Consider the following 17187-nt stretch of genomic DNA (forward strand, 5'->3'; position numbering starts at 1 on the left):
CATCTAATTAAGCTTAGTTACAATACTAACCTAAGGGGTAACACCCAGAAACTGGAGACCCAGCATAGCAGAACGGACTGTAGACACAACTTCTACTCCTTAAGAGTTGTCAAATGCCAGAATTCGCTGCCGAATGAGCTGGTCCAAGCGACTTCGCAGGAGTCCTTTAAGAGGAAATTTGACCTATTCTTAAAGACTAAGGATAACAACTTATTTTTTCCTCTATTATCGTCAATATACCTAGGTTCTTGCCTAGAGGTATTGGTGATCCAGTACTACTAGACACGGAAGCCCGTTAAACGAAAGCTTTTTCTATTCCGTCCACAATCATTTGATCCATTTGTTTGAGTTGGTTAGTGACCAATCAAGGCGCGTGCGTATTTTCGCCCTTAGGTTGTTCGTTGTCTTTGAGAATGTTACCATCGGCTAAAGGTAAGCGTTTATTCGATTGCTTAGGGTGGTGATCTTCGTATGACTAACATGGCGTTTTTTTCACCTCAGCCCGAGAATGGCAACAACTTCAGTCAAAGAAGTTCTCGGAAAAACGCAAGTTTGGCTTTGTAGAAACTCAGAAGGACGAAATGCCACCAGAGCATGTTCGTAAAATCATCAGAGACCACGGCGACATGACCAATAGGAAGTTTAGGCATGACAAACGCGTGTATCTCGGTGCATTGAAATATATGCCACATGCAGTGTTGAAATTGTTAGAAAACATGCCTATGCCTTGGGAACAAATCAGAGATGTCAAAGTACTGTACCATATCACCGGGGCCATAACATTTGTTAACGAAATACCATGGGTCGTTGAACCAGTCTACGCTGCTCAGTGGGGTAGCATGTGGATCATGATGCGTCGTGAAAAAAGGGACCGTCGTCATTTCAAACGCATGAGATTCCCACCTTTCGATGACGAAGAGCCCCCACTTGATTATGCCGACAATATACTTGACGTAGAGCCTCTAGAACCAATACAATTGGAGTTAGATCCGGAAGAAGATGCTACAATTATTGAATGGTTTTACGAAAGAAATCCCCTAGTGGAATCAAAGTAAGTCTTTATTTCGCATAATTTATATCGTGAGTTCTAGGTGTGTGAATATGTATCTTTTCCGTATTTGACGTGTATATTCAGACTGACTAAAATGCTTTGTGTCACTTCTGGTCTATTACTGCTAGTACTAGCGTGTAGATGTTGGTTGTTATAACTCTCTCTTGTGGCACCCAAAGACTTTAAAAAGAACTTTGTAAAAGCTGTAAACGCGTAAAGGATTCCATAAACAATGGTGATGATAAGTCTATTCGACGTTATATGTTCAGCACAGTATGGAATTCTTAGGCCTAGCCAAACATTCATTAATGTATGCCGGAGTAAAATTAGTTGAGAAATCGACATCGATCGGTATATCACTTTCCTGATATCTACACTTCTTTCTGAATACTGATATGGATAACATGACAATTTACTTCTATTGTATCGTTTTCTTTCGTAGGTACGTTAACGGCGTTACTTACCGACGTTGGAACCTACCTCTGAACATAATGTCCAACCTTTATCGTCTGGCCAACTCTTTGTTGACTGACCTTGTCGATGACAATTACTTTTATTTGTTTGACCTCAAGTCATTCTTCACAGCTAAAGCCCTGAACGTCGCTCTTCCTGGAGGTCCGAAGTTTGAACCCTTGGTCAAAGACAAAACTTTAGAGTAATGTGTTTTTTTTACTAATGTTTTGGTCCATAGGGATGAGGATTGGAATGAATTTAATGATATCAACAAGATCATCATTCGTCAACCTATTCGTACTGAATACCGAATAGCATTCCCCTATCTTTATAACAGTTATCCGTTTCAAGTTCATTTATCATGGTATCACACTCCTAATGTACTTTTCATTAAAACCGAAGATCCTGATCTCCCAGCTTTTTATTTTGATCCTCTGATTAACCCCATATCCCAGAGACAAGGTGTTAAGGTAAACCCATCCTTTTTTTCGTCACATTCTTTTACAGGCTCCAGAGTTACAACCAGATGTCGATGAAACGTATGAACTTCCCGAAGGACTCCAGCCGTTTCTTGCCGAAACTCCTCTGTACAGTGATAACACAGCAAACGGCATTGCTCTTTTGTGGGCTCCAAGGCCATTTTGCTTAAGATCAGGGTCTACAAGACGGGCTATTGATATTCCTTTAGTCAAAGCTTGGTACAGAGAGCATTGTCCTTCTGGTATGCCTGTAAAAGTAAGCTTGCTTTACCACTCAATCATTCTTTCCACAGGTTCGTGTTTCTTACCAAAAGCTGCTGAAGTATTTTGTTCTTAATGCCCTACATCACCGTCGACCAAAGCCTCAGAAGAAACGTTACTTGTTTCGTTCCTTCAAAGCTACTAAGTTCTTCCAAATTACTAGTTTGGATTGGGTAGAGGTTGGACTACAAGTTTGCCGTCAGGGATACAACATGCTTAACCTTCTTATTCATCGAAAAAATCTTAATTACTTGCATTTGGACTATAACTTCAACTTGAAACCAGTAAAAACCTTAACTACCAAAGAAAGAAAGAAATCACGGTTCGGCAATGCTTTTCATCTTTGTCGGGAGATACTTCGTTTAACGAAGCTCATCGTAGATAGCCATGTTCAGTATCGCTTGGGAAATGTCGATGCTTTCCAGGTAACTTTATATTGTTTCATTAATTAGTACTGGGGTTTTTGTAAGTTTAGTACTTATTGGTAGTATTGCTTTTGTGATGAAAACGCAGGGGTCCGGAATGTGGTCATAATGTGGACTACATAGTACAAAAATCTTTGGCTGTAGCTTTCAGCATTGACTTTGTGCTAGGACATTGCCAAAACTGATATGAGTTCCCTTTATTATTCGATAACTGACATGGCTGGTAATCTTTGTCAGTAATAGCTTTCCTTAATTTTCAGTTGGCAGATGGTCTCCAGTACATTTTCTCACACGTTGGACAGTTAACAGGAATGTACCGTTATAAATACAAACTCATGCGTCAAATTCGGATGTGCAAGGATTTGAAACACGTAATTTACTACCGTTTCAACACTGGACCAGTGGGTAAAGGCCCAGGTGTCGGGTTCTGGGCACCGGGATGGAGAGTATGGTTGTTTTTCATGCGCGGCATAACCCCATTACTGGAGCGTTGGTTAGGAAATCTCTTATCACGCCAATTTGAAGGAAGACATTCCAAAGGTGTTGCCAAAACTGTTACCAAACAACGAGTTGAATCTCACTATGACTTGGAACTGCGCGCCGCCGTTATGCATGACATACTGGATATGATGCCCGAAGGTATCAAACAAAACAAAGCTAGGACTATTCTACAACATTTAGGCGAAGCATGGCGTTGTTGGAAAGCTAACATACCATGGAAAGTAAGTCTATATTTTATTCAGTTCTAATCATCTAACTTTCCATTTTCACTCCTTTAACATGAATTAGATGCATTGCAATAGCTATTTACCGATTTCTCCGTAGCTATCATTGTACTTTTTACGTCATCCCTCATATCGATGTGTCTCCATCAGGAGGTTTCTAAGATCATTGGCCCGAATCAACGTTATCGGTAAAGTATTGGAAAATCGTTGTAACCAGGTCACCAGTTTAGGCTCTTACCGAGCCATACTAATAATTTATATCATGCAGTGTAATACCAGTTTAAAGACTTGCATGAGTTGTGAGCTTTTACATTCCTATCATAATATGCAATTTTCAGAATTTCAATGATACCTTTGCCGTCTACGCTTCTACCGAAAATTGATTGTCAAATTTTAATGACAATGTACTTTAAACCCACTACATCTGTTCCATACAGCAGAACGAGTTCAATGATACAGATTATTTTAATCTAATAGTTGATCCATATGTAGTACATTTTAGTCTCATTAACATTGAGTTCCTTGCTTTGTAATATTTCAAATAATCAGACCAACATTTTACCTGTTTTCATTCATTCAGGTACCAAATATGCCAATCCCTATTGAAAATATGATTTTACGTTACGTTAAAGCCAAAGCTGACTGGTGGACTAATACAGCTCATTACAATCGGGAACGCATTCGGCGAGGTGCAACCGTTGATAAAACTGTTTGTAAAAAGAATCTGGGTCGTTTAACTCGACTGTATCTTAAAGCGGAACAGGAGCGACAACATAATTATCTTAAGGTACGATTCGTTCTCACTTAGTACTTATGAGTTGCTCCAATGTTAAGTAACAAGAAAGTGGGAAAAAATTTGATACTAAGCAATTATTAAAATAAATAAATGAATACTTGTATGCGTAGCCATTAAGAGTAGAAGATACTCGTAGGCTACTAGTATTTGACCACAGATGCCTTAGAAATATTGCTCGCATCTGCTGGAATCACCGGGCAAATGATTTTGAGGTTAAACATAGGGTATTAGGGAATGATGGTAAATCAGCTGGTGAGGTTGTAAGTTTTCATCAACTGAGATGGTTGGGCCACGTGCTACGTATGCCTAAACACCGATTACCACGACGCGCTATACTAACTAGTATTGGGGATGGTTGGAAGAAAGTTAGGGGCGGTGAAACTAAAACGTGGCATCAGTGCTTGAAGTCACTAACTTCTAGTCTGAGCCATGTTGGCAGATGCAGACTACCTGGTTGGGGTCCGCGTGACTATCGTAACCATGGCTCATAATCGATCACAATAACGCAGGTGCATACACTCTTCATCTTCCCTTAAACCTTGAGATTGAAATTTCTTGATACCTTTCTTCCTGTACTATATCCTTATATACAACCTTTCTCTTATATATTACCATCACTAAATTAACTACCATGAACTTGGTGTTCATCTTGTTGTGCTAATGAGGTAAGGCAACTTGAACCGATGTGCCTAGTCCTACGTTGTAGCTGACTGACTTGTATGCAAGTTATTTGCGTTTAACCTATTACTCATACGTAGACGTTTAGAAACGAAGTTATTTGTTGAACTTCCACTTTTTCAAACCATACTATTCCTGCGTACGTTCTTTTTTTTCAGGATGGTCCCTACGTAACTGCAGAGGAGGCTGTTGCCATTTACACAACAACTGTACATTGGTTAGAAAGTAGGCGCTTTTCACCAATTCCTTTCCCACCTCTAAGTTACAAGCATGATACCAAGTTACTGATTCTCGCCCTTGAACGTCTTCGAGAATCTTATAGTGTCAAAAACAGGTTAAATCAATCTCAACGAGAGGAACTTGGTTTGATTGAGCAAGCTTATGATAATCCACACGAAGCCCTTAGTCGCATCAAGCGACATTTACTTACTCAAAGGGCTTTCAAAGAAGTTGGGATTGAATTCATGGATCTTTACAGTCATTTGGTGCCTGTCTATGATGTTGAGCCCTTGGAGAAGATAACAGATGCTTATTTGGATCAGTATTTGTGGTATGAAGCTGATAAACGTCGCCTGTTTCCTCCATGGATCAAACCAGCTGACTTGGAGCCTCCACCTTTACTTGTATACAAGTGGTGCCAGGGTATTAACAACTTAAAAGTAAGTTTGACATCACTCTGAGTTGTTAGTTCTATAGCAATGGCTTCTTTACGAATACTCTTTTATTCTTTTCTAGTCAATAATTATGAATTAACCTATCTTTCATTAGCTTCCTGTGAATTCTAGTTTTAAGTTCTTTCCTGTTTTAATATTTTCCTCAAAGTTTTTCTTCGATTTTAATGTAGCCTTTTTCTGTGATTTGCAGGATGTTTGGGAGACTGGTGAGGGTGAATGTAACGTTTTGTTGGAAACGAAATTTGAAAAAGTTTATGAGAAAATTGACCTTACATTGCTCAATCGTCTCCTGAGACTAATTGTCGATCACAATATTGCGGACTACATGACTGCTAAAAATAACGTTGTTATAAATTACAAGGATATGAATCATACTAACAGTTACGGAATCATCCGCGGTCTGCAGTTTTCATCCTTTATTACACAGTATTATGGCCTTGTACTGGACTTGCTAGTTTTGGGTCTCGAAAGAGCAGCTGAGATGTGCGGTCCTCCTCAGATGCCAAACGACTTTCTTCAGTTCCAGGTAGGATGGCAACATTGCTTTCTACTTACATTTAGTAGAAGTGTGTGAAATCAACAAACTTAGAAATGCTTTTTGTCTGTTAATTTTTACAGGATACTGCCACAGAAATTTCCCATCCTATTCGACTGTATTGTCGGTATGTAGATCGTTTTTGGATGTTCTTCCGTTTCTCGGCGGAGGACGCTCGCGATCTCATTCAGCGTTACCTAACAGAGCACCCTGATCCAAATAACGAAAACATTGTGGGTTACAACAATAAAAAGTGTTGGCCACGCGATAGTAGAATGCGCTTAATGAAACATGATGTCAATCTTGGTCGTGCTGTTTTTTGGGATATCAAAAACCGTTTGCCGAGATCCGTCACAACAATTGATTGGGATAGCAGTTTCGTCTCTGTTTATAGCAAAGATAACCCTAATTTACTGTTCGCAATGTGTGGGTTTGAATGTCGTATTCTACCATCTTGTCGTTCACCTGGTCAAGCTGCAGATGCCAATCTTCCAAGTGGCGTATGGCATCTACAAAACGAGGTATTCCTTTTTATGAGTCGAAAGTGGATTTTTCGTACTCTTGATACGCTTATTGGTTCTTTGTTCATTTCATGAACTAAAATCTTTAAATCTTCCTTAGGTAACCAAAGAGCGTACAGCACAATGTTTCCTTCGAGTGGATGATGAATCAATGCAACGATTCCATAACAGAGTTAGACAAATTTTAATGGCCTCCGGATCGACAACTTTCACCAAAATCGTGAACAAATGGAATACCGCTTTAATTGGTTTAATGACTTATTATCGCGAGGCAGCAGTAAGCACTGTCGCATTATTGGATCTGTTGGTGAAGTGCGAGAACAAAATACAAACACGTATCAAAATTGGATTAAACTCAAAAATGCCTGCTCGTTTCCCTCCAGTGGTCTTTTACACACCGAAAGTAAGTTTGTAAAAAATATCCATGTCTCTCGAAAAAAGCCCATGAATGCTTAAAGAATGAAATACTTGTTTTTTTTTATATACTTCAGTCAAAAAAATACTATTTTTGTTTCCGTAGGAACTTGGTGGTTTAGGTATGCTCAGTATGGGTCATGTTCTTATTCCACAGTCTGATTTACGGTGGTCAAAACAAACTGACGTTGGTATTACTCACTTTCGTTCAGGCATGAGTCATGACGAGGACCAGGTTATTCCAAATTTGTTCTCTTACATCTTATCATGGGAGACGGAGTTTCGCGATTCCCAGAGTGTTTGGGCTGAATATGCGTTAAAACGACAAGAAGCAAATGCTCAAAATAGGTAAGTGTTTGAAATCTAAGTTGTATTTAAGAGGGTCTAGTAATTGTCACACGAAAATATGTATTTCTTTGTATTCACAAGCCTGTCCGAGCATATCAGACAGAAGTTATGATCTAATTCGTTAGTGGAAACCTAAGTTCAAGAATTTCTACTTCGCAAACTTTGTTGTGTAGAAGATCAAAAAACTTGTCTGTGCTCTTCCTCGTAGTCACAAAGAAGTTAAAAAAAAGAAATTGTTCATGGTTAAAACTGAAGTGAAAGTTAGTTGTAAATGTATTTATGGTGAATTGTCAATATAAATATATTATCAAAGTTTTCGAAGTGTCTTCTGACTGAAAACTTTACAAACGTAAGGTTTTTTAATGTTACTTTCACCGAACATGGGGAAAATTATTTTCAATACAAGTAATCGATATAGCGTGGATGATTTCAAGCAATCGTTCCTACTCAAATCAAGTGCTAATTTACTGATTTCTTTGTTCTGTCTCTGTAGAATTAGGGATTTCCAGATTTCTTAAATCTTGTTTGTATAACTGATTTCAGACGTTTAACGTTGGAAGATCTAGAAGACAGTTGGGATCGCGGTATTCCTCGGATTAATACTCTTTTCCAAAAAGACAGACATACACTGGCTTACGATAAGGGTTGGCGTGTACGAACTGAGTTCAAACAATATCAAGTTCTTAAGCAAAATCCATTTTGGTGGACACATCAAAGACACGATGGAAAGTTATGGAATTTGAACAACTATCGTACGGATATGATCCAGGCTCTAGGTGGTGTTGAAGGTATTTTGGAGCACACCTTGTTTAAAGGAACTTATTTCCCTACATGGGAAGGTCTTTTCTGGTAAGTTCCAAATATAATATATAGTTTGATTGGTATATGTTACTTATTTTTCCCAATATCACACTATTTTCATACTCAAAGAGTACCTAAATCTTTGTTTTATTCAAATTTCTAAATCGAAATAAACTCAATTAACTACCCATGAAATTATAGCTAGAGAATACATATATTAATCAATCCAGTCGTCTTTTGTGGCACTTCACCATATGACAATTTTATAATTTCAGGGAGAAAGCCAGTGGTTTTGAAGAATCAATGAAGTACAAGAAGTTGACTAACGCTCAGCGATCTGGGTTGAATCAAATACCTAATCGACGCTTTACATTATGGTGGTCTCCAACTATCAATCGCGCTAATGTAAGTTTGCCGTAAATAACCATCACTAGTTTTAAGATCACTCACTTCGTTCTATCCCGTTTAGTAGTAAATACGTACATCCAATTTTTATTGCTTACCATAGTTTAAATGCATTAATAAATCGTCTTTATTAGTCCACTTACCTATTCGGAATCATATAATATATAAGTTTTCCTCACCCTTTCGCTCGGATTCATAATATAAGTAATAGTGGTGCAGTCTTATTGGACTTGATTGTAGACTTTTCGGTACAATTCAATGTTTTTATTCAACCTCTATTTTACTCAATCTTTGGCTTATTTTTTTTTCAATACTCATAAAGTCATACTAAACTATGTAGAAATCTTGGATATTGATGCTACTAATGTTTATGTTAATGTTTTTCTTAAAATCATCAGACTATTGCTTTATTCTGTCTTTTGGTATTTTTCAGTTTCTATTTGTAACTCTATCTGTTACATTCAATAAGTCGATTTTAACATATTCATTGGTTGTATTGTTTTTTTAAAGATCCTAAATTTTCATGTTATAATAATAATTGATGAAATTATTTCATTTAAATTGTACATAGTTTCTTATTTTCTATTGTTTCATACTTGACAGAGTTCTAAAATAACCTAACACTAATAAAAATTATGGTACTAGGTGTTTGTAAGATAATCCACTTGATATTGCACTTATTTGTACTGCTTTCATGCATAATCGTAGTTCAGTAGTTGAAAATCTTTAAGATACATGGCTCAAAATTGGCCACAATTGTATGCATTCTTTATTTTTCTTTAAATTTTAAGCTAACAGTCATTAAATTATTTGTAATCTTCATTGTATAATAAATGACATTACTTTGGTTGAATTTTTGTACATAACGCGACTGGTTTCTAACTTTTATTTATTCAGTTGAATGGTGATTCCATCCTCTAAAATTGATTGCGCTACCCCTTTTTCATTACAAAATTCTATCAGTCAATTGAACTACATTTCTCGTAGTTTTACCTCACAGACTGACCTTAAGTTTAGACAACTATTGACAATCAGGAAGCAGCTGTTTCTTGATTTTCAATGGTTGTCTAACTTAAGGTCAGTCTGTGATGTAAAACTATGAAAATTCAACAATTTCCACAATCCCTACTATACTTGTTGTTTCTTTTGTAGATTTAGTTTCCCATAAACATAAATATTATTTGAGCTTCCTTTTCACTTTGCTAACCATTTTTATTGTGAGAATTTTACTCATGTTGTATTATTAAATGAACTACAACTTTCCTTGTGTTGTTTCATCATTTTCTTTCAGTTCTTATTACTTTTCTGTAGTGTTATCGATGCTGTTTATGTTTATAGTGTATGGAAATGAGATAACAACGTAAAATTGTGTATTATATTCACTATTGTATAATCAGTGTTTCTGGAGTTTGTACTGAATACTACTCACAGGATTTCGTGTATAATTATTTGCTTTCCTGTTCAGCATTTACAAAATTTGTTTTTGTTGTACATATATGGAAAGCTAAACTAATTAATTTGCCTTCGAGGTGATCATGTTTCTGAGATAAGTCATAATCATGCGATAAGGCTAATACATTTCACTTAAAACTCCCTCATACCCTAAACTTTGATCCTGTACTGATACCGGTTAAACCACTGAGCTTTATGTATTTAGATATTTTAAATGTATTAGTCGTTTTATGCGTTTAGAAATATTATCGTTAAGGTATCTTCGGGATGCGATTCTCCCCCTCGAAATGCAAAATGCTGCTTCAGGATTGGGTTGCATCGACACCCAAACTAATAATAGGGAGTAAAGTAGTTGAGCGTGTTAACCACTTCACTTATCTTCGGAGTCTCATCAGCCCTTGTGGTCTGGTGTGTGACGAAATCTCAGCACGGATACGGAAGGCTCGTCTAGCTTTCGCCAACTTGCGTCATTTATGGCGTAGACGAGATATCCGTCTAGCAACCAAAAGACGGGTTTACTGTGCAGCAGTTCGTTCCGTCTTACTTTATGGCAGTGAAACATGGCCGGTAAGAGTAGAGGATATTCATAGGCTGCTAGTATTCGATCATAGGTGTCTTCGAAGTATCGCTCGTATATCTTGGGACCACCGAGTAAGTAATGCAGTTGTTAGGAAACAGGTACTAGTTAAGGATGGCAAATCGATTGATGAGGTAGTGAAACTTCATCAGTTGAGATGGCTGGGACACCTGTTACGTATGCCCAACCACCGACTGCCCCGACGTGCGATGTTTTATGATGTAGGAGTAGGTTGGAAAAAAGCTAGGGGTGGCCAGACCAAAACGTGGCACAAATCCATGAAGTCACTGACAATTGAACTGAGCCATGTTGGTATGTGTAGACTACATGGTTGGGATCCGCTAGGTGATAGCAATCGATGGTTAGAGACCTTGAATGACATGGCTTAAAATCGTTTGCGATGACCAAGGTGCATCCACTCTTTGTGTTCTCCCAAATTCTAATCTTCTGATTCCTTTATGTCCCTATCCTTTTTCTTTTTCCAAATTTATTTCACTGGATTATACTCCTTAAATAACATCTTCAAACCCTAACCTTTCCGATTACTGCTTATACTCTTACTACTTCTACCATTATGGATTTGAATCGAAAACTGCATCTCTGTGCTAATGTGGTATGGCAACTCGAACTGATGTACGTACGTATGAAGTTCTACGTTGTGACTGACTGATATATTGTTTTTACTGATTAACCTAGATTTGATTCCAGTATGCATTTTTGCGTTATTTTACATGGATCTCGACGTGAAGTATTCAGCTTTTGTAATTTGCATCAATCTAGAGGAATCTAACGTAGGACTTATTATTTGTGCTATGACTCATAACTACTCATTATTTTTAACGTTTCATTAATTCCACATTTACCTTGATGTTGTTATCTTTACTGTAGGTCTATGTTGGTTTCCAAGTACAACTTGATCTAACTGGTATTTTTATGCACGGCAAAATTCCAACTCTGAAGATCTCACTCATCCAGATATTCCGAGCTCACTTGTGGCAAAAAATTCATGAATCTGTAGTTATGGACATTTGTCAGGTGTTTGATCAGGAACTTGACGCTTTGGAAATTGAAACTGTCCAAAAAGAAACAATCCATCCTCGAAAGTCGTATAAAATGAATTCCAGCTGTGCAGATATTCTTTTATTTGCATCCTACAAGTGGCCTGTATCTAGGCCAAGTCTGTTGGCTGACTCAAAGTAAGTTAGTGGTTCCTCAGTATACATCATTCCAGTTTGTTATATTTAACATACCACCCACCCATACATAGCTTTTACCAATATTTTTGATTTGACTCAACCAACAAGTTGTATTTAAAGCAAATAACTTCCATTCCACCAAAGTTCATCCATCAGTTTTATTATTCTCATTGAATGTTATTAATTATTTATTTAAACACATACATATTGGTACAAGGGGCACCAAATATATATGCGCCACACTGTTAATAATAAAATGTTATATATATATATATATACTATTTGTACTCAAGATAAAGGTGCCAATAGGTAATGATACTTACCATCTATTGTTGAAGCATCATTTGAGATCATTATTCTGTTTATTAGCTGAGTTTATTATATACACTGTGCTAAGCCATATTTGCATATTAAAAGATACACTAAATTTACTTCAAAAGTCAATATATAAATTATATAGTGTGTATAATCTTGTTCTAGATATGAATAACTAGATCTGTTAAAAAAAGTACTGTTTCGTACTACCAGGATTTATTACTGAGGTATATAATTTCGAAGATTGTGTTAAATGTATACTTTCAGTTATCTTTGTGATATGACTTGATGTTTGATATCAGTAAAAATGTACTTATGAGTTTGTAATTGTGCTTAGTAACATGAAGTCGAACGGGACTCGAATTATCCAAACGATATATATCCAATACTTGCAGTGTTACTTCGTCCACTCAGAAAACATACAAGTATGTACGAATTGACATCAGAAAGAAGAATAGGACGAAAAGTTGTAGATTTCATTTTATACCAGAAGTAAATTAAAAACGTCGTCTTAACGCGGCGTTCTTATACTGACCTGGGACTGGTTAGTAGTCCGATTTTGAGCAAACTAACAGTCGAAATAACCACTGAGTTTTTTATTAACTTATCATAGATAAACAATTTATTAATGTCCTGATATGATAACCAGTGAGTCATATTTATATTCTATCCCCAAATATTATGATCAGCATTAAAAAGAAAAAAAATTACACGGAATATACTTATCCCACCCTTACATCACATACGAGGACAAATAAAGCAACGCAAATGTGCTTACTACACTACCGATATTTAAATTCATATACCAGGTGTTAGTGAAAATTTAAACAATATGACATTCTATTTCGATGTTATTTGTATTTTCAAAAGTAACCTGGTTTTCTAGTCAAAAGATTCCTTACACCAAAAACGTTACAGTTCTTTCTTTTACCGACCTTTACAGAGACCTTATGGATGGAACTACCACTCAAAAGTTTTGGATCGATATTCAGCTCAGATGGGGTGATTATGATTCCCATGATATTGAGCGTTACGCCAGAGCAAAATTCCTGGATTATACCACTGATAACATGTCCATATACCCTTCTCCAACTGGTGTCATGATTGCAATTGATCTCGCTTACAATCTGCATAGGTAAGCTTAGCTTGACATAACTACTTAAGCTGGTTTTCATAAGCTTAATGTTTCTGCAAAAATCATGGTTACTGCTATTATTGTTTTGCCTAATTGTTTAAAAAAGGTAATCTACTTATTTCCCATTATTTCCTGTTTAAACGGGTTTTCAAAATTTGAAACATTCTCAGAAAGTCGGCTTCCAGTCGATATTATTACTTATACTTTACATTTCTCAAAATTGGTTGCAATGATATTCATCTTTTATGCACTACTTACAGAAAAACTAGTGTAAGACACAATAATAGGAGGAATGTATGTATCAACATAAGTATATGTAGGAATAGTTGTTACATTTTTCATCTGAGTCACTTATTCATCATATCTTTCTGAAATGTGTAAACTAACGGAGGTAATGTATCAGTTACTGTGTCAGATTGATACTTTTCTTGTTTGCTGCACTTGTAACATGTCACTTTTGTTGTAAGCTAAGTTTTTACACGGTTGATTAACCAGATTCTAATAAATTAATAGAGAATTTATTCAACATCCTATAAATTAAATGAAAATTTTGATTTCATAAGTTTTTCTTGTTTTTGTAAGTATAGTTCACTTTTGGGGAAACATGAATTGTTTTTTCAATCAAATAATAATAGTTGTTCATCTTAATAACTTTTATCTCTAGATTTCTTCCTTATTATTTAATTACTCTCATTTAGTGCCTATGGAAATTGGTTCCCTGGCTGTAAACCACTCATACAACAAGCTATGGTAAAAATAATGAAGGCCAATCCTGCTTTATACGTGTTACGTGAACGCATTCGTAAAGCATTACAGTTATACTCTAGCGAACCTACTGAACCTTATTTGAGTTCACAAAACTATAACGAATTGTTCTCCAACCAAATTATATGGTTCGTTGATGATACAAATGTATATCGCGTCACTATACATAAAGTAAGTTGTAGTTGAATCGCTGTTTTTCATATGCCGCAATTCTCGTTTTTATTTAATTAAATCAAGCTTCCAGTTTTGTTTCTTCTATAATAAGTTCAGATATTTTTTTATAAGTTTTTTTAAGCATGTCAAAAGATTATAGTTTATGTGCAGTCGTTATTATATTCAGTGTAAGCTTTTTCAGGAATTATGACTTCTGGATAATTAATAATGTTAATAAAAATAAATAACAATGGAAAACTTGTTTGCGCACTTGGTTCTTGCTTTACCATTATATCTGACCTCATCGATACATAGAGGGCTATTTGTATTCCATATCCACAAATCTTTCGAATGTGTATTTGAACAGTTTTAGTATGCGAACTGCTACGATGGATGTAATATAATTGTCAAGGACTCGCAGATTTATTTACCAACTTTTCAATTATAAAACTTTTTTTAACTCAATATAGTTCTCATGTGATTTTTTGTGACTATTCATCAACATGAGATACTAGTTTTATCATGCTTTATTACTGATAAAATCAAGCGTAAAATTTAAACTATGATTGTCTTTCGTTTTCTAAATATCTAAATAATGTATTTTTTAGACTTTCGAAGGCAATCTTACGACTAAGCCTATCAATGGTGCTATATTCATTTTCAATCCACGCACAGGGCAGCTTTTCTTAAAGATAATCCACACTTCAGTTTGGGCAGGACAAAAACGTTTAGGTCAATTGGCTAAATGGAAAACGGCAGAAGAAGTTGCTGCACTCATCCGTTCCTTGCCAGTTGAAGAACAACCAAAACAAATCATTGTTACTCGCAAAGGAATGTTGGACCCTCTGGAAGTGCATCTTCTTGATTTCCCTAATATTGTTATAAAGGTATAGTTTGAGTATACACAAACTCTTTTCAATATTTTAAACTCATGAGATCTAACTTCAGTAGTATGTATAGTATTTTTCCTGTCGTCATAGTCACTTAAATTGGTAGCTATATCCTAATATGTATCAACTCGAAACATCACATATTCATGTTGTCTTTGGATCGGTCGATGTTTTCAACGTTGCTCTCCTATAATTTTATACGAAACATCATCAAATCACTTTATAACAAATAATTTCAGCTATTTTGTATATGTGTGCTAATTTTTAAAGAAGGTAATCGTTGCAGATATAATGGTCGGCATTTTTTGCTCTTGTCGCCTATCAGTTTCTTTTATTTTTAGTTTGTTCAATCTGATTTCAAAGCATTCTCCATTTCGTCAGAAGTTTATATTCGTAGTGAAATATGTATTACGTTTTTTGAGACATTGATGTTCATCTATTGTACGTACTTACACCTCTATATATTATCAAATTATTTCTGGGATTCCACTGTCGCCTAACAGTATTGAGTAATTATTTGCCAGAACGTGCTTTCAATGGTCTCATTTTCAGTATATTGCATATTTATTACACAGCTTATTGTTACTTAGGAAATCAAAGATGTGTTGAGTTTGGTAGTCAGATTTCTTCGTGCAGAATGGCTATGATAATTTTCAATGATAGTAAATGTTTAATGAGCTCTCCTTGTTTATAAAAGATTTTGTCTTCATATTCCAGGGTTCCGAGCTTCAACTACCTTTCCAAGCGTGCCTAAAAGTCGAGAAGTTTGGAGATCTTATATTAAAGGCATCAGAGCCACAAATGGTCTTATTCAATTTGTATGATGATTGGCTAAAATCTATCAGCTCTTACACAGCATTTTCTCGTCTAATTTTAATTTTACGTGCTTTGCATGTCAATAATGATAAGGCTAAAATTGTGCTTAAACCGGACAAAACAACAATCACTGAACCCCATCATATTTGGCCATCCCTTAGTTCAGATGATTGGATCAAAGTAGAATATCAGTTGAAAGACCTTATTTTAGCTGACTATGGAAAGAAAAACAAGTAAGTTTCTATTATTAACTATTCCAAGTCAAATCACTGACGTAAGAAGTTATTGTAAATGTTTTTTGATGGTGATATAGTATTTAGGATCTAGAAACCATTAAAAAATTTTCTGTATTGGTTTTGAGATTATGGGCATTGATTTAACGATTACAAGTTGTAATATTCATACCAAGTAACTATACGTAACTAATGACTGTATATGGTTTGCTGTTCGAGTAAATATGTTACATTGGTCTACGGTTTGTAATCGTCGGAAAGAAGTCACATGGTAACCTAAAACAAATTACTTCGTTCAGTGGGTCTATTTGGTGGTGGTGTAAATCATTTGCCTACAAAATGGCGACATAGTGATCACAGTTTTCGGTAACTATTTTCGATTAAGTAGCGCTAAATTGTACCATGAACTAGCATAGTGCTCCGTTCTACATCTATCGATAAACCCACTAGACTTTTTATATTATTTTTCTATTTTCCTAATGTACGTGTTCAGAACATATTAATTACTTAAAGATTCCCCAAAAGTATATCTAAGAAATTTCCTCTTGAGTTTGTAGACATGGTGGGATCATTCAGTTCCACTCGAGATTACAATCACTATCGCTATCATAGGTGATACATTATAAATGCATTACGTCTAGACCTACATAGATTAAAACTTTATTTCACTTTTCAGTGTTAATGTGGCTTCCTTAACTCAGTCGGAGATACGAGATATTATTTTGGGTATGGAGATTTCTGCCCCATCACAACAACGTCAGCAAATAGCCGATATTGAAAAACAGGCTAAGGAACAATCCCAGCTTACGGCAACTACAACAAGAACTGTAAACAAACATGGTGATGAAATCATCTCAACTACAACATCAAACTACGAAACCCTCCATTTCAGCAGTAAGACGGAATGGCGCGTTCGTGCTATCTCAGCAACGAATTTGTACCTTCGGACAAACAATATATATGTCAGTTCAGATGATATTAAAGAGAATGGCTACACATATATTTTACCTAAAAATATTTTGAAGAAATTTATAACCATATCAGATTTACGAACTCAAGTAAGTTTTCATTTTTGTGGATTTTATGAAA

The 17187-nt window shown here is 35.8% G+C and overlaps 1 protein-coding gene across 1 annotated transcript; it reads left to right on the forward strand.

Annotated features, from left to right (window-relative positions):
* Positions 1-413: 413 nt before the first annotated feature.
* On the forward strand, positions 414-17156 carry Smp_140890 (splicing factor Prp8, putative; the record flags this gene model as incomplete). Its single annotated transcript, XM_018790646.1, has 21 exons — positions 414-432; positions 502-1051; positions 1494-1706; positions 1743-1974; positions 2012-2239; positions 2277-2669; positions 2930-3391; positions 3975-4181; positions 5027-5527; positions 5733-6068; positions 6161-6598; positions 6699-7001; positions 7119-7360; positions 7904-8209; positions 8437-8566; positions 11484-11791; positions 13050-13241; positions 13940-14177; positions 14768-15046; positions 15767-16098; positions 16775-17156. Coding segments are annotated over 21 exons (6291 nt in total), but the record flags the coding sequence as incomplete, so codon positions are not given.
* Between the last annotated feature and the right edge of the window lie 31 nt (positions 17157-17187).

This window comes from Schistosoma mansoni (genome assembly GCF_000237925.1).
Source record: "Schistosoma mansoni, WGS project CABG00000000 data, supercontig 0049, strain Puerto Rico, whole genome shotgun sequence".
Lineage (NCBI taxonomy): Eukaryota > Metazoa > Platyhelminthes > Trematoda > Strigeidida > Schistosomatidae > Schistosoma > Schistosoma mansoni.